Genomic DNA, 25,608 nt, shown 5'->3' on the forward strand with positions numbered 1-25,608 from the left:
GCCGTTTGGTGTTTTATAAACGAAGTTCTGAGCTCCGTGAGGTTTTTGCTGCCTGGAGCAGGTGAAGTGTGAACTACGACATCTGGTCATAAAAGTTAAGACAACTAAAACCAAAAGAGTCGAGGTGAGCTGTGATGGTTCATTACTACGAGTGACAGCTTCATGTTACACATCATTATTGTTCATGAAAATATTGATTACAACAGCTTTGAATTATTTTAGAGGTAAAAAACATAATAATATAACAATACAATTGATAGAGATTGAGCAAATTCAGTATGTGTGACTCATTCTGGGCTCACATCGTAGATAAACTCATACATCCTGAAATCCTCAAGAAGTTTTCTGAATAAAGGATATAGAAAGAAAAATAGTCCCGGAGACACACAACACCTCTCAGTGTTCTTTGCACCAACAGAAACAATTCTCTCTCCATTTGATCATCTGGGAGCCTGCATTGGTTTTATTGCCCGGTAGATCGCCTGATTTATAATGCACTTAATGCTCATAAATTGATCCATATAATCTGTATTATGATGATCATTAATTCATATAATGTCGTAATGTTTTTACAAAGTAAACTACCGAGACCCAACACAGGATAAGTGATAAAGTGAAATGAACACTTTAAGAACTTCTGAGCAGTGTTGCCATAAAGGGACTAAAAGTTTCTGAGGGGCAACTACAGTAAACATTCTGTACATTTTTTTTCAACTTACTGGTACATCACTTCTCCTGGAACCAACTAACGACGCAAGTCGAGGTTTCCCCACACTATAAAACAAACTCTTCTTCCTTTGTGCACTCTGCTAGGGACCCTTATATTGTGAATAAAGTTCTTATTTACATTCAACATCAAACCTTGTTCTCTCACCTTACAGCAAGGAGGTAAAAGACCTGAACCCCGGCTGACCCAGGACCTCCACAGAGATCAGATATTCATGTATTTCCTGACAGGTATGGATGGATAACTGATTGGTTGCAAGAGTTTTAAACAGAAACATTACAGCTCAATAAACCTGAATTAATTTCTAGAGTAGAAGTTGGGCTCAGCTGTGTTCATAGACGTTCCGTGAGATTGCATGAACTTTTTTTCACCAGGTTTGTAAAAACATGTGAAATCATTTTAAGTGTTCGAACATTTGCAGAAGATTTTCTGCAAAGAAAAAAAGTATGGATGACTGTCCCGGTTTAAATAAGCCTGTCTGGGAACGGACGTTAAGTTGATGTTGTATCCCCCCCTACTGGTCGGAAACCGTTACAACAGCACTGAACAGCGGTGCACTGTTGTGTCAAAATAAAAGAAAAACACATTTTATGAACAAATAAAGCAAAGTCAATGTCTGAAATTGAAATCACATTTATTTTTTGTTCTGGAGTTGATTCACTTAAAATTTAACCCTTTCTTTACAGTACAGTTCTGTCCTCAAATTTCTTTTTCATCAACTGTCATTTTTCTTTTTACACACTCATTCACACAGACATACATGCACACACACACACACTCACAAAGCAGCCATTTAGGCCAGCTGAGGCTTAGACAGGTCATCTTAAAAGGGAACTCAGAAGCACTGGCCTTTCATTGACAAAGTGATGCAGCCACACATCTGCAGCATTCTGCAGCATCTACCAGTTCACGAAAGCAGAGATCATATCTCACTGTGCAACGTGGTCCCATTTAAGGCCTGCTTTTTAGAGTCCATTGATACCAGGACGTGGCAATCGTACTAAAAAGTTATCATCACGTTCAGTCGCTCACCATCTCCCGACCTGCAACATTCTCAACAGCACCAAATGTTTCAGCTTGGAGAGACTAACAGATAAAAATAAAAAATAATCTAAGATTCACCTTGCAGGACTGCAAATACAGAAATGCACAGAGCAATAAAAAATACATAGCATTAAAGGTTTAAATCAAATCACAATAGAGGAATTAAGATCACTTATTTTTTCAACTACCTTGCTAATAGAACTGCCGATAGCCCTATTAGCGTCAACAGTTTTTTTAAGTACATGTAGTTATATAGTATGTGTCTATAAGCCAGAAAAGGGTTTGGGTGTTGTTTGGATTGAACAGTCATATTTGGGCGACTCTGGAACAAACCGTCAGTCCGTCAGAATGCATGGCCCCTTTTTAGTTGCTGCTTCAGCTGAAGCAAAGTCAAAGGAGGAAACAATTCAGTCTCTGGAACCCGAGGTCAGACGTGTTTTCTGTGTTCCCTGTGCGAAATCGAGTTTGGTTTGTGTTCACGTTCAATTGGAATAATCTTACCCTACAGCAGCCCGAGCCGTTCCGTGTGGGGAGCTCGGCGGTGCATGCAGGGGGTGTAGAACACCGCTGGTTAAGTCCATTGTCCAGTGTGGAGCCTTGGGGGACTCGATAGCTGTGCAGTTTCCTCCATCACGTCCAATGTAAACAGCTTTTATAGAGGCAAGACAAGGAAGTACACAGACTCTTTGGCACATCCTTACACAAAGATGGATGCATGTCAGTCCTGATCGGACTTCTGATGGACAGCCTCCCACATTCAGTTCGCTTAGAGCTGAGGAGGCGCCTCCTTATCAAGCAGGTCGACCTGTGTCTGTCTTTTTAAAATGGGAAACAGATGCACATTTGTCATGTCGTATGTACACAAACGTACAAGCTAACACGCACATACAGATTGTGCACCAGTGTAAAAGTGCATCGCTGACCTTTATTTCAAAACATTCTAAAGTTCTACTTTAGCTATAAAACAGCCTAGCGTTCCACATTCTGATGCATAAGAATGAATAAATTAAAAAAAAAAACGGACTGAAAAGGTGTAAAGAAAATGGCGACGGTGAGTGCATCGGTTGAACTTGTGGAACATGGGAGGTTTTCTGTGACGAGGAGCCGCGGCTTCAACACAACAGCAGCCCAACCTTGGAGTGATGACATCAGTGAAGGTGCAACTATCAACGCCATGGCAACACAGGTTGTGTGTTTGATTGTGTACGAATGTGTGCATATTAGGGTAGAATAGGTGCTTTCAGCTACATTCAAACAAACTCATGTTTTTTGGGTCATTAATAAATTAGAGTTAATTATATAAATTTCCCTTTTTGGGTGTGCTTCCGCTTCTTGCTCCTTTTAATCAATCAGAATCAGTCTTTGCTTTCACCGATTTAAATTAGTTTTTAGTGAGTGCTGAGTGACAATATTAAAACATTAAAAGTGCCTTTTTTTTTTTTTAAATTAACATTTGGAGTCTTGGACACAAGACTATCATGATTATATTATTTAAACTCAGTCAGGACCTTTAGCTGAGCGGCTGAGACCAAACCTGCCAGCATTCTAACAGAAATGGTCAAAGTCTCACATGTCTTACCGACATAATTTCCATAAGGAGGGAGGGGGCTGGGGCAGATAGGTGGGGGTTGAAGTTTGCTAAAGGGCAACATCAACCCTTGAACTGCCCAGCGAGGGGGGAAAAAGGGGTACAGCAACGGCCCATCACCAAGACATTCAATATGAACAAGGCAAACACACAACATTGGTTCATCTCTCCTCCCAACCTTGGACACTTCTTACTATCATCCATCCCAGTGCACAAATAAGCCAGGAGAGCTTTGTTGCCATAGTACCGGGACTTAATAACAGTCTGGAAAGCTGCTTCGAAGGTGCTCAGAGGGCTCTTTAGAGGGGAAACACTCCTCATAAACAACACTTTGTGAAGGCCGAAGGAAAGAAATCCACAGAGAAAAAAAAAAAGAAACTGTAAAGAAAGGAACCAAAACCAAAGGCAGTGATGAGTTTGAGCTCAAACAGTCTGGGAGGGGGGAGCGACAGAAGGTGGAGATGGGATGGGCTGCTCTTCGGGAACCTTAACCGTGTCTGTGGCGGTGACGGGTGGGGCGCCCTCAGCAGGAGGCGGAGGGGAGCAGCTGCTAGGGGCTGTGGTCGGGGTGGAGGTGAGGGCGGGTGCGGTAGAGGCGGTGCTAGAGGTAGAGGTGGAGACCTGGGCTGGGGCCGGGGCGTCGCTTGGGGCAGGGGGGGCAGCAGAGGTTGCTTTTGGAGCTGCGGGCTTGTTGTAGTTCATCTTGAGGATGTGCTGCTGGAGGTGTCGGATCCAGTCCTCCTGCACCGACAGCGGACCGTGGAACTCCACCTCGCAGAACCTGAGAGCAGAAAAACACAAACGCTGAAATAACACGACCTGTCGTCCGTTCTTTTAACAGAGAGCTTCTTACACGTGTAAAAAAAACAAAAAAAAAATCCAGATTCTCCCTCAAAGAGCAGCCATCTCTGTTGGAACTCTCCTAATCCACTTCTACCACACATTAAACACTCATTCCTGTTGCTGGAGGATCCCAAATGATTCACTTTTCTCAAAAATAGTGCATTAGCAGCCAAAAGCGAAGCGATGCTTAGCAGGGCTGGTGTGGGGGGGGTTGCTGCTTGGGGATTATGGGACTATTTAAATTTTAGCCAGACAGTTCTAATAATGATTAAATTATCCAACACGGAGGGCCTGGGACACTTTTGCTCCGACACAGAAAGACTTCACTCACCGGCACTTTAGGGTGTAGAACTTCCCCACCAGTTTGACCAGCGGGTAGGAGGGCGGTTTGGGCACCAGGGCGGGGACGGTGCCTGTGCGGGGCAGCTTAGGGGAGCCGGTGTCCCTCTCTGACCCGTCTGGGCAAGACGGGTGCTTCAAAGGCCGACGCTCTAAACCTTAACAGAAAGACATAAACAAAATGTTCACCTACGGTCACAGAATGAAAGCGTTGTCACCCTAAATCAGATCAGTTTATAGACTCAGCAGCACATTGTTTTTTCTTAGTTTAGTTTAGCATGCTACCGTGTGCTAATCAGCGCCAGAATTGAAGCTGAGGTTACTCAATATGTCTTTAAATCTTCAGGTGGTTGCCTGATAATGTCATTACAAGCCAAGTTAATGTATCTTCAAAGGTCAAATCATTCATTTAAAGAAGAATAATGGATGCAGACGCGTGTCCGTGCAGACGCGTGTCCGTGCGTACCTCTGGGCAGCCGGACGTTCAGCTCGCTGCGGGCCACCGGCGCTTGGAGCGAGAGACCGCCGGCAAGGCGGGAGAGGCTGGGGCTGCGGCTGGGCCTGATGGGAGCGGTCAGCAGGTTGGTGCCAGATTCACACTCAGCGCTCTTGGAGGAGCCCTGGCTGACCTCGCAGCTCAGAGATCGCATCTGGCTTACCGCCAAAGATGAAGGCCACAGGGAGGAGGAGGAAGAAGAAGAAGAGGAGGAGGCCTTCTGTGATGATATGGAGAGGATATGATTGGAATCCACTGATGCAGCGAGAGGTGAGCTGCCCTTCTGCAAGAGGAGAGGAGTTTCATGATCAGGATGATATCGATAAGGTTCTGGTGCTTTTCCCGCAACATTATGCAGACCTTAATAAAGACATACAGTATTAAATACACCAGCCGGCGCTAACATTATCATCAGGGGACAGAACATCTCCGAAGCTGCAGCTTTTGTGGGAAATGCCTGGTCTGAAGTGGTCAGAAATCAATCAAACAAAAAAATGATGAACCAGCGACTCAGTCATGGATACCGTCCAACAAACGGGTTACTGTGGGTCAAACTGCTGAAGAAGTTCAGGGATGTTTCGGGGAACACCACACAGAGTTTGAGGTGTTGACCACGCCTCCACATTCCCCACGTCTCAGTCCCATCCAGCATCCATGGGATGTTCTAGACAAACAAGTGGGACCCATGGAGGCCCCGCCTCCATCAGCGTCCACGGCTTTAAGGATCTGCTGCTAACGTCTCGGTGCCAGATACCACACACACCTTCAGAGGTCTGGTGGACCCCAGAGGACGGTCAGGGCTTTTAATAGGCAGCTGGTCGTAATGTTACGGCTGATCCGTGTAGAAACATCATCACATGCACAACATCCACCCGTTTACAGTGATCCCTCGTTATTCGTGGTTAATACTTTCCAGGAACCACTCGCGAAAAACAAAATAACACAATACAGTATAGCGACAAACTATTTTATTATTTACGGTAATTTAAATGTTTATGAACCCTCCCCATACTGATATTAAACCACCTTCTATCTCTATTACCTTTTCCCATATTCTTATCGACTGTTTTAAAGCGCTTTTTAAGTGTTTCTTTAGTATAATAATAATTCCAGATGCTGCCGGCCAATAGAATGCGCGTACAGTATCACGTGACTACCTACTACAAAATCCGCAATGTAGTGAAGCCAGGCATCTTGAAGCGTGAACACGCGAGGGATTACTGTACACCCAGACCTCACCCAACATGAGCACCATCAACACAATCAGGACACGTCAAAGAAAATGAATCTTTTGTCCTGTTGTTGGGGGAACACAACCAGTTTGCAAATTTCCTGCCTTCTGTGTTTTGTTTTTTTTTACACAGCGTCCAACCTTTTTTTTCACCATCGCAGTTGAAACAATTAATTGTTTTGTGTGCAAAGTCAGAAGATAAAGATAAGACGTCTGCCAACATTTCACATAAAAATAACACATCCTTCCAGCGGGAACAGTAGCATTACCTCAAAAACAAGTTGACTGGAAAATGATTAATTCGCAATTAAAATAGTTGCTGATTGGTTTTCTCTAGATCAATATTTGATCTATTCTTTGATTGTGTTGTGGTCCTTAAGATACAGGCTGCTGTGTATGAACAGACATTTACAATATGACTACAAGGACATCCTGGATCCGTTCTGTATGTGTGTCACATCACAGCTCAGGGAAAAAGGTGCGACAGTGACGCAAATGCACCAGAAACTAATTCAGGGGGGAGAAAGAAAAGGGAGAGAGAAAAAAAAGCCTATATTTTCTTCTATCAATGGCACGCCATCATTTATCTGAGGATGAAACATAAGCTGCCAGGCACCCTGGTTACTATGGCAACTATCAAGTCAATAGCTGAGTTGTTCTGGCATTTGTCCCCACAGAGATTTTTGCTGTTTGTAAAGACACAGGATCTACAGTAAAGCTTAGAGCTGTTAGACAACAAGTCTGAAGCCTTCCAAGACACAAAATGTCTGTCGAGTCACAGGCTGAGGCACGTCAGCCCTCCAAGCATGAGTCAAAGCCGCCATTAGAGCAGTGGCACAGTGGCCTATTATCCCGTGTTGTAGAGCAGCTTAGCTTTACGAGGTGAAGATTCCGTAAGTGATATTTTAGATTTTCTCTCCGTGGAGACAAAAAAAAAAGATCTCAGTAACCGCTGCTCTAATCTGTGTTTTCGACTTCAATGAATTACCGGTGTTAAGAATCGACCGCCTCTCCTCACCTTCTTGAGGGTGGAGCGGTTACCCTGCATGTAGCTGCGATGCATCTCCAGCACCTTCTGCGGCCGGCTCCGGATCCAGGCACTAAGCGTCTCGATGGGGGATCCATTCACGCTCCACTCGGTCACTCCGAACTGCCTCAGGTGAGCTCGCGCGTGGCTCGCCAGAGCCTTACGGTTCTCGAAGAAGAACCCACACAGCTCGCAACTGGGATCTGGAAAATACGAGGAAACGACAAAGTTGAAAGTGTAGGGGAGCTAGGGGGTCCCTATTTACGGAATAATCAGCAAAACAGAAAAGAGGCTGACTCACCTTGGTGTCCGTGTTTGTCTGGAGAGGGTTTCCTTTTGAAGGAGAAATCGCGGGGCAGAGGTGAGAAGGTTTTATGTTGATGTGGCGGCGAGAGACTCGTCTCCACCGACTGGGTCTCCCCAGACAGAGGCCGTTTACCCAAAGGGGAGATCCTGAAGAACTTCCCACCGGGCGGAGCAGCAGACGTCCCCACGGACCCCAGGCCCTGCTTGTGGAGCCTCAAACCCGACTGCAGCAAACTGAAAGATTTACGGAATTTGGAGGATTTGTAGCCCGAAACGCTCAAAGCGTCTGAACCTCCGGTGCCCCCCGCGTTCTCCCATGGAGGACTGTTGGCTCCTTGGCTCGACTCCTTCTTCACTGCTTGGACTGATTGAGAGGAGGCACCCGCCCCTCTCTTGTGCATGACCTCCCTTAAGGTGTCGATTGGCGAGCCGTTAACGGACCACTCGGTAATGCCCATTTGGCGAAGGTGGGAGCGGGCGTGGCTGGAGAGGCCTTTACGGTTCTCAAAATATTCTCCGCAGAACTCGCAACGAATATCTCTGGTCGGCTCCGCGTCATGGGCCATCGCTACGGAAAAACCAGAGGAGGAAAGTTAGGACAGAGCTCCAACAGATGTTACTGGTTTCCCACAAATATACGACATATATTATTAACATTTTTATTAAACAAAGAAAAGATAAAAGGAGAAAAGAGATCCTCTCCTTCTCTTTAGTTTTCCTTCACTTCTTTGATGGAAGGAAAAGACGACCCTGTTCCTTGATTAATTGAAATTTCTGCATTCCTTTTGATGACAAAATTATAATGGGTCCATCTTTCTTCCCGTCCCTTTGATCACACTCTGATGTCTGTCGAACAAAATCTACTGAAGCAAAGCAATTGCAAAATGGAAAAGCAGCACAATAAACTCTTTATCTCGTCCAAGTTTCCCGTCTTTTCTCCAAGCGAAGAAAAGACGACCCTGTGTCCTGGTTTGATGACAGACAACATCTACTTCAGCTTAGCGTACACAATACAAAAGGGCAAAAACCATTAGCTTTACTCTGCTCAACAATAACAAAATCAAGCACCTTAAAAATTAACTTATAAGCACATTGTTTAGCATCTGGTTACCTGAAAACTGTACCTGGATAAAAACTCATTTGCTGGCAGCCTGCTATTTTCCATATAGACACAACAAAGAAATCAGTCTTCTCATTTAATTATTGGATTGAAAGCATTTCCACACTATAAGGCGCACCTTCACTAAATGGCCTATTTTAAACATTTTTCATATGTAAGGCCCACAGGATTATAAGGCGGAATGTCGGTTTTTGAGAAAATTAAAGGCTTTTAGGTGCGCCTTATGGTGCTGAAAATATCGTAAGTCTATTTTCCCAGATCACAGATCTTACCCAGGTTGAGGGGGAACACGCTGTCGGAGCTGCTCCAGTTTTCTCCAGAGAAGGCGTCGGCCCTCCCCACGGCTCCAGGCGAGGTCACCTCCAGCTGCACCGGCTCGGGCTTCAGCTTGAGCATAAGCCCGCTTGAAGACGTCGGCGTAACCGAGCTTGACTTGGAAACGGCCGGCTGAGGGGGGCTGGAGGGGTGGGCGAAGGCGAAGGGGAGACGACTCAGGAGGTTGGCCGAGGGCGAGGAGGAGGAGGTCGACAGAGGCGACCGAGGGGGTCCCGGAGAGGACGGAGGTGGAGTTTTGAGAGGTTTTAGAGGAAGTGCGCAAGGCAGGCCTCGTCTGGTGATGATGTCCCTCAAGGTGTCGATTGGCGAGCCGTTAACGGACCACTGGGTAATGCCCATTTGACGCAGGTGGGAGCGGGCGTGGCTGGAGAGCCCTTTACGGTTCTCAAAATATTCCCCGCAGAACTCGCAGCCTATTTCCTTTGGAGGTTCACCTAGAGTGTTGAGCAGACAAAGCATCTCATGGTAACAGATCTAGTTATCACACACTGATCCCACTTTATGTGAGTGATTTATAATCTTACACAATAAGCCAGGAGGGTACCATCAATCCTGTGAAACAGACACTCACTGTGTGGAAGGGCCATGAGCTCCCCATTACTCAGACGGAAGACCCGCATGGAAGAAGACTTGACGCGCTTGGCAGGCGGGCCAAGTAACGACGAGGCAGAGGTAGCTTTGGATGTGGACCCAGCCCCGGCTGTGGTCACTTTATAGAGGAGGGATGAAGAGGAGGAGGAGGACGAGGAGGACGAGGAGGAGAGACTCAACAAAGAGGACTGCTTTGGTGTGGACAGTGTGGTCTTGAGGCCCAGCGGTTCCGGCGGGGCGTCGAGCTGCAGCGAGCCGTCTTTGTGCTTGAACTCGTTGGTACCGATGAGCTGGCTCAGGAGGTCGATGGGGGAGCCCTTGGATTCGGAGTATTCCACACCAAAGTGCCGCAGGTGGGCACGGGCGTGGCTGGACAGGCCTTTGCGAGTCTCGAACCAGGCGCCACACAGCTGACAAACGATGTCCTTGTCCGGATCCACGTCCAGTGCTACACGCGAAGAATGAAAAACTAAAATGAGACTCAAACTTATCGTAAAATTACGAGGAGAAACAGGTGGAAACACTTACTGAGGTTGAGAGGAGCGTCATTCTCCTGTGGCGCCCAGAGGGGTTTGGTTGTGATGGAGGCCGGGATAGAAAGGTTGGAGGTCAAGCCTTTGATTCCACCTGCTTTGTGTTCTGAAGATCGCAATGGTGAAGACACGGGCAGTAGAGAGGAGATGGGGGCTTTCCTCACAATAGAGGAAGGGGAACCAGAATGAGGAGGAACTGGAGAGGCTCCAGGAGAATCAGGAGGTGTGGAGGAGGAAGAGGGTGGCACTGCTTTGGTTGCTTTGGCCAGGACGGAGAGAGGGATGGGTTTCTGGTCTAAGTTCATGTCGTCTAGATCCTCATCTTTTTGAGGAGCAGACGGGGAGGAGTTCTCAGAAGAAAGGGGCTCTAATCGAGGCGAGTTGATTTGGCCGTCTATGTCGTGCTCCTTGGCGATTTGGTAGAGGAGGTCGACGGCGGCTCCGTTGGTTTCTGAAAGCCCGATGCCAAGCTGGCGCAGGTGAGAGCGGGTGTGGCTGGACAGTCCCCGCCGGGTCTCACACTGAGCTCCACATACCTCACACTTCAGGTCGTGGACTGTGGAACAGGTAAGGAACAGACTTTCATTGAAACTATAGAGGGCGCATAAATGGGTCTTTATAGTTGCTCTAATTAGCTCCTGAAAACGTGAATCAATTTCTCTGTCCCCCTCCCCCGGGACGAATCTGAAGCTTTATCACCTCAGCTAAACGCTGCCTTCAAATAATTTTTTCCTGCACTGACAGCTCTGATAAGGTTTAGCAAAAGAATCCAAACACTCAGGTGTCAACATCCCCATATTTCTCACCCTTGGAGTCTGCATCCTCCCCAGGAGAGAGGCTCTCTGTGTCCACGCTGCACACCCCCGCTTTCCCAGGGCTGACGCTCAGACCATCCAGAGATGAAGGCTGTCGCTCCTCCTCATCTTCTTCCTCTGCTGCTTCCCCCTCGCCTAGCAGACAACAGGTACCAGAAATATCACGTTAATCAAACTAATAACAGACGGACAGTCGTTCAACCCCAGGCGTGTTTTAGGTTTATTGGTTACATTATTGATCAGCTGTTTGCAATAACCAATGGGATGAAGTTCGGACAGCAGATGAAACCTCTCTGTAACTTCTGGGGCCTTTGGATCAGCGGTACGTCTGAAACTTACAGCAAAGCATGGCGGCTGTTTAGTGATGCTCTGGAGCAGGATTGCTCCGTCAATCACTGCAAACCGACAGCGTGTAGAAAATAAGACGGATTCCATCAAGAATCAGGAAATCCTAGAAGAACACATCTCCATCTGTGAGGAAGAGGAGGCTCGGACGTCGTCGGAAACTAATCTAAAAGGACAATGATCTCAAGCAGATCTTTAAAGTCCATTAAGAACAGTCACAGTCCGACTCACGGAGGAATCTTCCACAACTACAGGTCTTTGTCTGTGAGGAATGGGCTAAGATTCGTCAGGAACGCTGCCAGAAGCTGGTGTCTGGAGGTGCTTCACGTTTGCAGCAGGTCATAGCAGCTAAAGAATGCTCTACAAAGTACTTGAGATGCTTCTCATTCAGGGTCGAATCAGTTGGAGGCTGCCGGATCGCTGAAGATAGAAGTATGTTTGGTAGGAACGCGATAATATTTGTTCCATTGTATCCAGACTGTTCTAGTGAGATTCAACTGAGCTGATTGGCTGAATATTTTCGTAATAAAGCTTATATACAGTGGGGGTTGAATTATTCCGCTTCCAACAGCAAGTACACATGACTCACTTGCCAATATATATAATAGAGTCTGAATCATCAACCTCACGGCATTCAATATGGTTTTAAATCTGCATTTTTGAAACGAATCAATGATTTTTACTGTGGCAATTAATTATCTATAATTAGAAGCGCAAGGAATCAACTCAAATCTTGTGACCACATTGCAGATTTTTCATCAATCCTGGTGATAACAGTGCATGCATGAAAATAAATCAGAGTAATTAATCCCTGTCCAAAAAACAAAAAAAAAACAAAAACTCCAAAGAAAACAACAACAACAACAACAACAAAACAAAAACAATAAAGGCTCAACTGCCTGGAACTAACACCACAGTCTCGGTTGCCCGCAGTCAGACGCTGACGGGACAAAAGTGCCATTTTCTGCGACAAACGGGTAAATCAGAAGAGACCCGGAGACAGACAATGCTTTTTGTCTGGTGGGCGGCTCTGCGCTTGTCAGTTCATCTCCTGACTGTAAAGGAGCGGCGGTGAGACTCCACGGAGCGCAGCGTTATAAAAACCCTCCATTGTAACGAGCAGATGCTTATGAACGCGACGGAACAAAAGTGGCATACCGCTAACTTGACTTTGGATCCATTCAGGTAGGCCTGGAGTAAAACTGGGCAACACGGCACTGGAAAGTGAAAGTGACTTCTATACCTTGATCCGGATAAGTTGGAATAAGATTAGGACTATACGGTGGTTTCCCAGTCCGTAAAGTTCCGAACGTGGCACAAAAACGCGCATTTGGAGGCACCGCGGGAGCTGTATCACAAAATCAAAGCGGAGTAAAAATGGCGAGGATTGGGCAAGTGTCATTTCAGAGCTCCTGCAGCAGTGAAATGAAAACTGCTCGTCAAAATGAAAACCCTCGCAGACATCCAGAAATCCCAAACTGGAACAAAACCACAACAATCATCACGTTTTTATCCGCGCGTAAACACCCGAAACAAACACCCGCCTGGAGAGCTTTTTCTTTCTAATTTTGTTTTTTTTTTTTTGGGAGGGGGGGGACACACGCACGTCTGTCTACCTGCGTGGCTCTGCGAGACACTGATTTTCTTGACATGCTCTCACAGGAAGACTTTTTCCTTTTTTCTTTTTTTTTTTTAATGGCTGTTGTCTGTTCTATAACGTGACAGAAGATGCGGCGCCAAACGCGCAGCGCAAACGCCGCCGTGCGATTCGAGGATCAGCCCGGAGCACCGGAGCCGCGGCGCGCCGTACTCACCGGTCCGCAACCGCAGTGCATCGGACTCCCGGCAGCTGAGGCCAGACGGTCTTTCCGCTATTGTTTGGGTCTACGGGGAGGTGGAAGCAGCCATTTTGCCCCCATATGCACCGCTAAGCTAAGGCGTGACCAATCGAGTGGAGGCGGAGGTTGAGATAAACGCACCGAGTGGCTCATGAACCGTGGACACCGGGGACGCGCTCTCTCACTTTGCTCAGGCTTTAATAGCCCGGCTCACACACTTCACACACACAGCGCTAAAGAACTCCAACACACACACACACACACACACACACACACACACAAACACACACATACACTTCACATAACTGGAGCAGCAGAGCCGGTCTAAGAATTTATGGGGCCCGAAGCGGAATTTGATTCGGTTGCGCCCCGAATGGATATCATCCTGTAAATTAAACACACACATTTGTGTAATAAAATATTAATCAACAAAGCCAAAGGAACAAGATAGTTGTTCAAGAATAATATATAAAGATGAAAAATTATTTTTGAAATAATATGCAGATGTGCAAATGATTTTTTTTTTTTTTTTTAAAAAAGAGAAATTCCAAAAGTCATTTTTTAAAATCAGTTTCTCCTGATCTGTTCACACTGAATGTGAGTCGGTTCTCAAAGTAGCATCTGAACTCAGACGTGCATCTCAAAATATTACAATATCATGGTTAACGATCATTTTACCCCATGAATTGATTAAAACGGTGAACTTTCCATATATTTTAGATTCTTGATACATATATTAAGGAGAAAAAAAGTCAAGCCTTTTTTTGTTTTGATGTTGATAATTTGGTTTACGTCACATGAAAACCAAAATATCCAGTCTCAAAATATTTGAATATTTCATGTGATCACTCAATAAAGGATTTATTATATAGATAAGTTAAAGTTGTGAAAAATATGTTTATTTATGTACTTAATATGTGGTCAGGCCTTTTTGCAGGAACTGCTGCATCAGTGGCACGGAGGAGATCAGAGCTCCAGTCTCCACAGGGTTCAGGTCAGGAGAGTTGGCCGGCCAATCAAGCACAGTAACACCACATTCAGCAAACCAGTTGTGAGTAGTTTTATCACTACGGTCCAAAGCCAAGTCCTGCTGGAGGAGGAAATCAGCATCTCCTTAAAGCTCGTCAGCAGACAGTGCTCCTAGATCTCCTGCTAGACGGCTGGAGTGGCTTGACACTAAGAAAGTGAACACTTGTCATCTACTTCCTGGACGTGTACGTGTGTGTGTGTGTGTGTGTGCGTGTGTGTGTGCGTGTGCGTGTGGCGACTCTTGATGTTCTGACTCCAGCCTCGGTCCACTTCTTATGAAGCTCAATCTTCTGGAGGCTTGCTGTGTTTCCTTCCACACATTACTGATCCAGTCAACTTTCTATGAATAAGCTTTGATGCATATTCAGTGAACAAGCGGCCCTTTCAGCAACGATGCTCTGTGGCTTCCCCTACGTGTGTGCATGTGTGTGTGTGTGTGTGTGGGGGGGGGGGTGTCAATGAGTGTCTTCTGGACATCTGTCAAGTCAGCAGTCTTTCCTGTAAGTGCAGTAGTGTGTATTGAAGCCAACTGAGAGATTCATGGTCTTTGTCCTGCATTAATCGGATCGACTCAATTAACTTGACATGGAATATTCTAATATTCTGAGATAGGTGTAGGCCATATGATAAAAATAAAAATGTGTAAAACATGTTAGCTTACATGTTAAGAGTCTAGAATAGATAGTTTTCACTTTCTGAAGTAAAAATATTGAATTTTTCAAGACATTATAATTTTTGAGATGCACCTGTATGTCCTTATGCGTTTTGCATTTGTATTTGCCTCCGAAGTGCACCTTCAAAAATAGCAAGAACCACCATGAAATACTGTAGCATATATTTCAGTTAGGAGGTATGATATGACACCCATACACGTGTTCATATATATCTATGTAATGATTATGGTAATACAGTTGACTACAATTTAAGAGATGAATGTTCTAAAAATGTTCAAGTCCTTTTTCATTTTAACAATGGCGTCACCGTCTCTAAAAAATTCGTGAAAATTTCAAGGCATTTAACCTGAGATTGTGAAACATTCTGAATGACATCACATGTGTTCAAAGTTTTATCAACACTTTAAATTCAAATTCAGTTACCAGCTGGAAGTATGAATAGTGAATCTTCGACGAGTGATGAAAACGGGAATTTTTGTCCCAATGTTTGAATTTCGGATTAAAAATGCTGAATATTTATGAATGTATTTCTTAATTTCTTAATAAACGAAAGGTGAACACTATCAAATATTTGATGTGTTATCTACATTTCACATATTTCATTTTATGAATTTTTTTTTACGGTTTCTTCTTAAAATGTATTGAAGGAGACAACCCTGGGGAGTCATATAGTATATATTTCATTATGTCAGATATATAATGTTTGAATAATAATAACCTACCTTCACAATCCTCTCCCTTGTCCTCCTTCTTGAAGCACTGAGGAGATTCGGACGGCTGTGCATCAGAAGCAGCGACGTTCAGTGTCCCTTCACTCGTCTCCCCTTTTAGCTTCACCCCAACGATTCCCTCCCCTTCCTCCTCTATCTTCATCTCTTCTTCCTCACCCTCGTCACCCTCCTCCAGTGAGGAGCTGGGGCTCCGCGGGGGAGCTGTGGGGATTACGAGGTCGGGCCTGCTGGAGAACAGCTCCCTCAGGATGTGGATCGGTGAGATGGTGACGTCCCAGTTCGTGATGCCGAAGTCCCGGAGGTGGGCCCGGGCGTGGCTTGACAGGCCGGCCCGGGTGTCAAAACCAGCGCTACAGAACTCACAGTGCATCACACTGAACGTGTCCGGGTCAAAGTTGGCCACTGTGGAGAGGAAACAACAACAGTTACCAATAACCAGGTTAACATGCCAAGATGGTGAAAAACATTGATAATACAAAGTTGGACAAAATGAAAATGGTTCAACATGAGTTTAATACAACAGATATTACTGTTGTGTTTTCCCATATATAACACCAAGTCCTACTTTTACTGACTACAGTTGCCTCAAGAGTCTCTCATACTTTGTAGAAACCGTTTATCTGCTATGACCTGCAACAAACATGGTGCATACCCAAACACTGGTTACTGCCTACATTCCTGATGAATCCCAGCTCATTCCTCATGGACAAAGGCTTCCAAACCACCCTTTTTAAATTCCACCATAAATTTTCAACGGGATTCAATCAGGAAACTAGTATGATCCAGGGCTTCGTCTGGAAGCAAGCCCTGTTGGGCTTAATGAGGTCTGCTTAGAATCATTGTCCTTTAGGAATGTCAAGCGATGTCCAAACTTCATCATCCTCACAGCTGAAGACATTTTCACTCAGCCTCTACAGGCTGTAGGTTTGCTTCACTGTGGTCACGCTGTTCTTTTCAGGTTCATTCTTCCTCCTCCAGACACACCAAAGGCCTAAGAAGTTACAGTCTGGGTCAACTGTCCTCAGAACTGCATCCAAAACTTCTGTCTCTCATCGAGATACTTCTGAGCTACTGGAGCCACCTTTACTTCTGCCTTTGGGTCAGCAGTGATGAACATGTTGGAGTTCAGAGGTGGAGTCTTTAAGGAAATTCAGACTTTGACTGAGAAAAACTTTCGGCTGCAGTTGTCAGTAAAAGTGGGATTTTGTGTTCACTATGGAAAGAAGTTAAAATGTGTTGGAATGATCTGCTTTACTGATCTAGACTCCTCTTGCATTAATTTATTGTAAACAACTGATAAACAGTGTATTTTGTCACTCAATATACAGCCAGGGCTGAAATCAGTTCATCAACTTTACATTGTTAGTTTGTGGACTGTCCAGGTTGGGAATCACTTGACAGTTTGTAAAACTAACACCAAAAAAAATTTTAAGATCCAAGTAAGCTTTTATTTAATTTACACTTGGACTTATTTTGGTGTCATTATAATAAAAATACAGTATTTTCCGCACTATAAGGCACGCCTAAAAGCCTTTAATATTCTCAAAAACCACCAGTACGCCCTATAATCTAGTGCACCTAATATATGAAAAAAAAAAGTTTTAGAATAGGCCGTTCATTGAAGGCGCACCTTATAGTCCAGTGCGCCTTATAGTGCGGAAAATTCTGTAACAACAGAAACGTCGTTGTTTGGACAGGTTCTACTCTTCTACAGATTGTAAAGAAGGAGGAAAGGAACGCTGCACTGACCTTTTTTCTTCTTCTTCTGATAGGAGAACTTCTTCTCAATGGCATTGACTTCTTCAGGGGAAATGAAGTGACGCACATTGTAGCTGACACCCACCCGGTTCAAGTGGCCTCTCACGTGATTGGCCAGCCCAATGCCATTATGAAATCGATCGGGGCAGTAGGGGCACTTCCTCTCCACACTTTTCAGTGGATCTGTGCCATCCTCAATCTCGTCGTCGTCTTCATCCAAGATGCCCTCCGACAGGAAACGTCGCATGCTTTTCTCATCAATGTCTTCGTCGTCATCATCATCGTCGTCGTCGTCATCGCTGTCTATATCTGCAGGAGCAGCAGTCGCCTTGTTCCTCGTCCGCAAAAAGAAAACCTTTCCCTCTTTCTCCGCTTCAGGTTTTTCTTTGTTGTTCACACTTTTCTTTGGAGGAAGCGATAATGTTGCTCTCTGCTGTTCAGAGCAGTCACCTAGAAAAAAAAATAAAGTCAACAATGAAAAAATGGACAGAAATCCTTTAAGAATCATCTCATCTTCTTCTTATTCACTTATTTTATAAATATTTCAAATATAGTTCGCAAAAGGATCAAAATAAGAAGTATTTAAGCTGTTTTTCTGCCGCATTTGCATGCTTATATGGTCTTCACTACTTTCTTGAAGGCAAGTTTCAAATGAAAACACTGCAGAAGTCAGACTTTAGTGATGTAATCAGTGACTACATTCCACCGGCCTTCTGTCACCTTGACAGGCTGTCGGTGGATAAAGGGTTAGCAAATAGATTACGCTTGCACATTCTTTTAAAGCATAACAGATGGCGAGGGATGGCTCCAGTCTTATTCGCATACAGCAGCATAAAAAAACAAGGTTGGATTGTGGGGTTCTGTTTGTGCTGCATGTCAAAGCTCCACTTCACTTTTACTGCGATTTTATTACGTGGTGTTGACGTTGATATGTTACACTGCCATCTACTGCCCTGGCATGAAAACTACAGAGTTCTGCATGTGCGCTGATTGTTAGCAAAATGTCTTAGTGTGAAAGCAAAACTATTTTAAATGTGCAGGAAAAACCTCAGCAGATGTCCCACCTGTGTTTGATCGAGCTCGGGTGTGCGGTCCAACGCCAACAGGTGAGCTGGCTTCTTGTATGGAACAGTCAGTGTCAAGCTCTGTGCTTTGATCTTCCTCCCGCTCTTCGTCTTCACTCCCAGACAGCTTGTGATCATCCAGTCTGGGATGGAATTTGACCAAATCAGTCCAAGCCTTCCCTTTTATTCTAAACTTCCTGCTCCCAACGCACTTGAGGACCACCTGGCCGGTGGGCTGAGCTGCAGCGCTGTCTGATACCGTGCTCTCATCGGAGGCGGTGATCCCTTGCTTGCTTTTGAAATGAGTTGCGTTGGGTCGGGGTGGGGACAGATGGTCAGAAACCTGAGCACCCACATTCACCCTCGAGTGCTGGCCGGTCTCGTCAGCCTGTGTCCTGCTGAGGGAGACTCCACCGGGATGAACGAGTCTCTGGTGCTCCCTCATTACAGTTTGACTCGGAGTCAAGAAGGCACAAAGACCACAAGCTAGGGAAGTGGATGACAGACATGATGGTGAACCAGAGGACGGGGTGTCGCCATGGTGAGCAGGTTTTTTCCTGTTGTGGGTCTTGGTGTGATTCGCCAGTGCCTGGGAAGTTCTTGTGCTGAAGTTACACTTGGTGCAGATGAAGCGGCGGCGGTAGGAAGAAACAGCTCTGGCCTGAGCTTGAACCAACTTTGGAGTGGCTGCGCCCGAATCCAGAACCGCTAGGTCCGGTCCTGGAGAAGGAGGTGGAAATGAGATTTTTTCTGGGTCTGATTCTTTGTCTGGAAATGCAGCTTTACTTGCATCTTGCATAAAAGCTGGGTCAGAGGTCACGCATTTCACCATCTTGCTGTCGAATTTCTGGATCTCTCTACCTTTCCCGTTTTCATTCAGTTTCTCAATCTCCTCCAGGATCTTTCTACGGGATTCCTGGTGTCGTCGGTGGTGCTCTGACAGCGTGAGACGATTCGGCAGGTTCCATCCACACTCGTCACACCGAAAACGTCCGCCCTTCCCCAAACGCCTGCCTCCCCCTGCGCCGCTCTGACAGTGCTCAACTATGTGCTCCTGCAGATGGACCTGCTTTTTGAAATAAATGCTACATTCCACACAGGTGAAGATTTCTTTCCCTGACGCTGCCTCAGTTTCTTCTTCTTCTCCTTTCTTTCCCGCCCCTCCATCAGAGAACTTCATTGGTTCATCCGCTGCTGCCTCTCCAAAGTTCGGCTCCTCAAAATCGTAAACGCCTCCACCTTGGTTTAGCTGTGCAGACTCAGCAGGTTTTGATTTTTGAGGACTCACTCTTTCTTGCGTGCCAGGCTCCAGTAATGTGCGCTTCAATGTGCCAAGTCCAGAGAAGGGCCTTAGCAGCACCCTCTTCTTTCTGCACCGCTGAATGAATGTGCAATGAGCCCAGGGAGCAGGGGGAGGACTCTCAGGGTCGGAGTCTCCAGGGAAACTGTACACATCTCTCTCAGACTCCATCATTTCTTTTCCCTTGAGGCGTTTCTCTCCCTCCCTATTCTCGGCCTCCTCATCCTTTTGGCAACCATCCTTTGGTTTCACTTTGGCCAGAAACAGCTCGGCTTGCTCAGATACATTCCAGACTGTTCTGTCTGCCAGTGTGAAGAGAAAACAGAATTGTGAATGAACTGAGCATAAAGATAAAGAGAAACATATCGAGGCTGCAGGCAGATTTTGTTTCTTTCACTTACGTTCATTTGGGCCAAGCTGAGATGTATTTGGCTCATCTGTTTTTGTGCTCTCATCGTGCTCATGCACAGGGGAGGGGAAGTCTGTCTTGCTATGCAAGTGATGCAGATTTTCAGGTTCTTGTTCATCCTCGCTGTTGAGTCTGGGCAGCAACATAAAGGAAATTCCTACATGACACTTCTATCAACTGAAAGCAGCATGTTTTCCTGAAACAAGTCAAAATCCAACTGATTACCATCGAGGATAATGAGTTCATGGCCTGGATAGTTTTTTGGAGATCTTTTTGGGTTTGAGGAGAACAATTAAAAACACATCGTGGTATTTTCCATGATGCATCATGTATTTGTAGACTCTAAATTTTGAATAGTCGATGGTATTTATTCAATTGCTTTTATGCAAAAGTAAGCTTTTGTTCATGAGAATTTTCAGTTTTCTAATATAATTCAGTGTCAAACTGGTCCTCTCTGTGCAGTTTTGTAATTTCACATTTTCAACAAATCGGTTCTCCTTTTGAATTAAATTTGCAAGAAATGTGACGCAACTGCTATCAAAACAAACAATATTATAAAAATCCAAATGAAAGACTCATGACCAAAGACCTAATTATATTTTGAAATTCCCAAAGGTCGTTTTCTCTCCGTCTGCAACCAACCATCTTCCGGCTGCTCACCTGAGTCCAGAAGAAGGAGATCCTGGGCTGTGAGCAGCCAGACCATGAGGGTTAGAAAAGTGCTGTAGCTCCTCCTCTGACACACAACAGCACACAAAACACACAAACGGAACATCACTCGACAGCGTAACAGTCATAATGCACAGTAAAAGCTGCAGTGCATACTCAGGTTACATAGAGAGAGACTTCTGACTACATGCAGACTGAATCACATTTAAAGCAGTAAGGTGACAACAGCTGATGTTCACTACGTCCACCTTTGCTGTTTCAAATCAATATTAAGTTATGTGTTACCGTCTAGTATTTCTTTCTCAGAGTCAGAGTCCCAGCTGAGGGAGGAGGGAAAGGCTGAGGACCTGAACTTCCTCTGTGTGCCCCCCGCGTCTGCTCCGGGCACAGCGCCCTCCTGCTGCTCGGAGTCCTCCTCTCCACCGTGGTCCCAGGAGTCTTTGGCAGACATCAGGCCGTCGCTCACATCTGGCGAACATGAGGACTGGAGGCGATGATACAGATTACTAACAATTTCAATTTAATAAACAAAAAAAAGATGAGATATCACATAAAATATCAAACCCAAGTCATTTGTTCAATTTTGAATCAAAATACAAATGAAAAGACAACAAGATGAGATTTTCTAATGTCTTCATTGTCTCCCTGGAGTCAATAGGACATCGCCTCAAATGTCCCACATGATGTTACTAAACTTGTATGCACTTTTAGAAATCAATGGAGCCTCCACAGATGTGCAGAACTCAGGATGTGCTGGTGGTGTTTCTGGATGTCATCTATACAGCAGGTAAAATAAGCATTGAATGCATCTCCATTTTCCTCAGTAAATATATTCCTAAAGGTGCTACTTACACAGAATATTCATCAGAGTTTGGTAACAACCCAAGCAACCCACACGTGCAAAGAAATCTAACCTTAGATGTCCATAAATTAATTTATGTGTTGAAAAAAATGAAATAACACAGAAAAAAAGTTTGGAACACATGAATAAATGGAGGTGCAAAAAGTTACTGAACGCCAACACACCAGCTGAAATCTATGATATCAGAAAGCAGTCCTTGTCTTTGTCGGTACGAATTAATATCAGCTGGTTTGGTTCCAAACGACGTTCTATACTAATAGGACATCTAATACTTTGTGCTGTACTGTCTGATGTACTGTCTGTGTTGTACTGCTTGTGTTGTCCTGCCTGTGTTGTACTACCTGTTGTACTGTCTATGTTGTACTGCCTATTGTACTGTCTGTGTTGTACTGCCTGTTTACCGTGGGTCAGAGAGGACTGAAATTTCATCTGTGCTGTATGTCGTGCATGTATGGTACATTTGACAATAAAGCTGACTTTTGACTATGAAAAGGTCACACAAGAAACATCCCATGGTGGGTAAAAGCAAAGAGCTCTCTCAAGATCGTAGCAACCTTTTTGTTGCAAAACATACTGATGGCATTGGTTACAGAAGGATTTCTACACCTCTGAGTGCTCCAGTGAGAAGTGTTGGGGACACAATCAGGAAGTGGAAACGACATCATTTCACCACAAAGCGGCTACGACCAGGTGCTCCTCGCAAGAATTCTAACAGACAACTTTCAAAGACTTATCAGGAGAGTTGTCCAACAGCCAAGGATGACCTGCAGTCAACTATTTCCAAGAAAACAAATAATGCAGCCAGAACACACACCATGTTTGGAGGACAAATGTCTCCCCACATCAGCCCAAAAACACCATCCCAACACTGACGTTTGGAGATGGGAACATCAAGGTGTGGGGCATTTTTTCAGCATACGGCAATGGAAAACTTCATTTAATTCAAGGACAGATGGAAAAATGTACCAAGACATTCTTGACTATAATGCTGCGTCTAACAGGATGATGAAGATGAAGCGACTGTGGAGATTTCAGCAAACACAGCCAAGGAAACTCTTACTTTGTTTCAGAGAGAGAAACTCCAGCTGTTAGCACAGCCCGGCCAATCAGATCACTGGAATCTAACAGAAAATCTATGATAGGAATGAGAGTTGATAGAGGCCTGGTTTTTAACACACAACTTAATTTATGGACATCTATGGTTTGATTTTATGGGTTGTTACTGACATCTGGAGAATGTTTGACATCAAGATCACCTTCAAAAATATATTTACTGAGAAAAATGAAGACATTTTTCAGTTCTTATTTTACCTGCTGTATAGAATTTGCTCTTCTCATGTTAGTCAGATGTGGTTATGAACTGTTCCTTCATGGAATCAGATCAGTATTTAAGGCAGTGACCCCTGAGGGATCAAAGATCACATTCAGGCTGGTTTTCATCTGAGCTCCTTGTCTATGAATCTTTTCAGAGACCTTCCACTGCAGAAGGTGAAATCTTTAAATTCCTCGCCGTGTGTTGAGAAATGTTATGTTTGCAGGTTTTCACCAGAGGCAAACTTGGCTGCCTACCTTGGCTTGTGAACGACTGAACCTTTCCAGGATCCCTCTTTCATAATCAGTCATGATAATTTTTATCTAATCACAAACTACTCGACTCACAGAACGATGCATTCGGGTGTTTTTGGACATTACACTATTTCCCCAGTCTTGTGTTGCTCTTGTCACAAGTTTCTAAAGATGTGCTGCTGGAATTAAGTTCAGAATAAGCATCAGCAAATGAGTTACAACATCACATATTTTGTCTTTGTATTGTTTAAAGTTGAATTAAATGTTTAAAAAAAAAATTGGATTTGATCCCATTCTATCCTATTATTGGTTTCATTTCAACTTTTTGAAATCGGGGTTGGACAAATCTTGATTGATGAGAATGTTGGCACTAAAGACGAGACTTACCTTTAAGGTGTGGTTAATAAGGAAGGTGGCTGTTTCGGGGTTTGGTGCGGAGTTGTTTAAGGATGGGGGCCCATAGCTGGTCCCTGGGGTGAGGGGACGCCCTTGTGGCTCCATGTTCCCCCAGAGAACAGTATGGCATCCCACTGGCGACCAGCCCTTCTACATTGTGCAGATTCCTCTCCTTCTAGAAAGATAAACAAGTTTCATGTGGCTTAAAAGTTTCCTCAGCTACTACTTACTGCAGTAATTTGCATACAAAATGTTTTTTTTTTCATAACAGGCAGCTGATTGTAGAAGAACCAGAAAGCTTGTGAGACAACATAAAAGAGTCAAATCTGCAGAATCTGTTTTGGCTGTCTTCATTTTTTTTTTTTTTTTTTTAGGATTTTTTTTTCTCCTCCCAGCTGCAGTTTTCGGACTGGCTGACCTATTTTTTTCCACAATATGTCTGGTGTTAAAGAATGGAACAGGGCGCTCAAATGGTTACATAAATAAGTGGCCTTTATATTCAGGCCCATGTCCTTTTCCTGTTGCCCCTGTAAAAAAGCAGAAAAATGCCCGAGTCCATCAAGGTGTCCCACGGGTTTTTACCTCTGTTGCCCCAGAGGACGTGGCTGCCATCGATCCTGTCTCTGTCAGGTGACTAGAACTACAATACATACATGCAAAACGCCTTTTTGCACCCAAAACGCCCATAAGCTGCATTTTTAGTGCAAATACTCACAGAAATCGGCCTGGTTTGCGGATCGCAGAGGAGACTGTCTGTTTACGCGCCGTTCGTCATACTTTCAGCGCGGAACTGAAGCTTTTACGGCCGGAGACGATGCTCGCCGCCGGCTTTGGCTGCTCCCATGGACAAACTTGCGCTGTTAATCGCCGCTCGGGGTTTTTGCATTGGATCCCTTGGAAGATGTCAGGCAGAGGACTCCATGTTATTTGGCTTGCAGGCAACACCAAGGCTGCGTACGTCACGTCGACGGGGTGGGTGACGAGAGAGTTTCCAGTAAAATGCCAGTCAAGTTGAAAAACTTTTACGGGCGTCTCGCGTTTTTACGCATGACTTTGCGGTTACGCTGATCCAGAGAAGTATTTGTATGGAACGCGTTTTAATCACGATGTTACTGTCTCCTGTTAAAATACAAGCTCGAGTTGTGTGTAAAGCATCACATTGATGACTCTCATTAATGTCATGGATAATTTAATCGAACCAGGTAAATATATATATATATATATATTACAATTATGTCCATTAAGTTTCGTTTTGCAGCATTTGTTTGGTTCACACCGTCACCCTTTGCAGCAAATACATGTTTCTGACGCATAATCCGGTTCTCGTTTGAGAGATAGTAACTGCTGCACTCTGTTCGTTAATTAATTTGGGTATTAAAATTTCTTAAATGCTGGAGATCAATAAACGCCTTACTTTCTGGTTATGATATAGCGTCCTCTACTGGCGCTAGATGGAACTGCACCATCAAGAGGTGTGCTGATCGAAGTAGTAAGTAGAATTAAAAGAAAATTATGGAGCTGAAGGAAAAAGACGAAATATTTAATCGAGTGGGGTGATGATATTAACATCTTCAACATCTGTGGTCGTAGTACTGCAGTACTACAGTGTTTTAGACTGTGATAGTACTACTGCCACAAAATGTTCACAAAAACGCACAGATTAGTGGAATTCATTCAAACACCTCAATCCATTCACCATGATGATGAAAAAATTATTTTACAGAAATATGAGCTTCAAAATAAAGGTAGTAAAGTTGAAAGTAGTATACCCCAGATTCAATTTCAGAATAATATTAACTATTGATTATTGTATTATAATTATAGATGAATTAATGCAAACATTAATGTTCAGCTGGTGGAGGTGGAGATCATTTTAATGACTATACACCTCAATATACTGAACCTATAATATATACATACAGTTATATGCAGTGATTATTTAATGTCAGACAGGCCTTTGTTTGAAAAACA

General features: G+C 44.5%; 1 protein-coding gene across 3 annotated transcripts; it reads right to left on the reverse strand.

The window, feature by feature from the left end:
• Nucleotides 1-1,344: 1,344 nt before the first annotated feature.
• wizb (WIZ zinc finger b) lies at nucleotides 1,345-24,810 on the reverse strand. 3 transcript variants are annotated; one of them, XM_068335953.1, is made up of 17 exons: nucleotides 24,353-24,810; nucleotides 23,629-23,809; nucleotides 21,099-21,297; nucleotides 20,805-20,880; nucleotides 20,137-20,276; nucleotides 18,436-20,037; nucleotides 17,363-17,821; nucleotides 15,605-16,015; nucleotides 10,988-11,131; nucleotides 10,177-10,737; nucleotides 9,629-10,096; nucleotides 8,994-9,491; nucleotides 7,597-8,169; nucleotides 7,287-7,498; nucleotides 5,008-5,320; nucleotides 4,534-4,699; nucleotides 1,345-4,140 (listed from the first exon to the last, which is right to left on the reverse strand). In XM_068335953.1, exons 2-17 carry the CDS (start codon nucleotides 23,740-23,742, stop codon nucleotides 3,783-3,785), a joined length of 6,294 nt encoding a protein of 2,097 aa, XP_068192054.1. In that variant the 5' UTR covers nucleotides 23,743-23,809; nucleotides 24,353-24,810; the 3' UTR covers nucleotides 1,345-3,782. The 3 variants fall into 3 exon arrangements, with proteins under 3 accessions (XP_068192054.1, XP_068192052.1, XP_068192053.1); XM_068335951.1 differs by having other exon boundaries at nucleotides 23,629-23,812; XM_068335952.1 differs by lacking the exon at nucleotides 24,353-24,810 and having other exon boundaries at nucleotides 23,629-24,336.
• Nucleotides 24,811-25,608: the final 798 nt, after the last annotated feature.

This window comes from Antennarius striatus, chromosome 16, assembly GCF_040054535.1.
Source record: "Antennarius striatus isolate MH-2024 chromosome 16, ASM4005453v1, whole genome shotgun sequence".
In the NCBI taxonomy this organism is placed as follows: Eukaryota; Metazoa; Chordata; class Actinopteri; order Lophiiformes; family Antennariidae; genus Antennarius; species Antennarius striatus.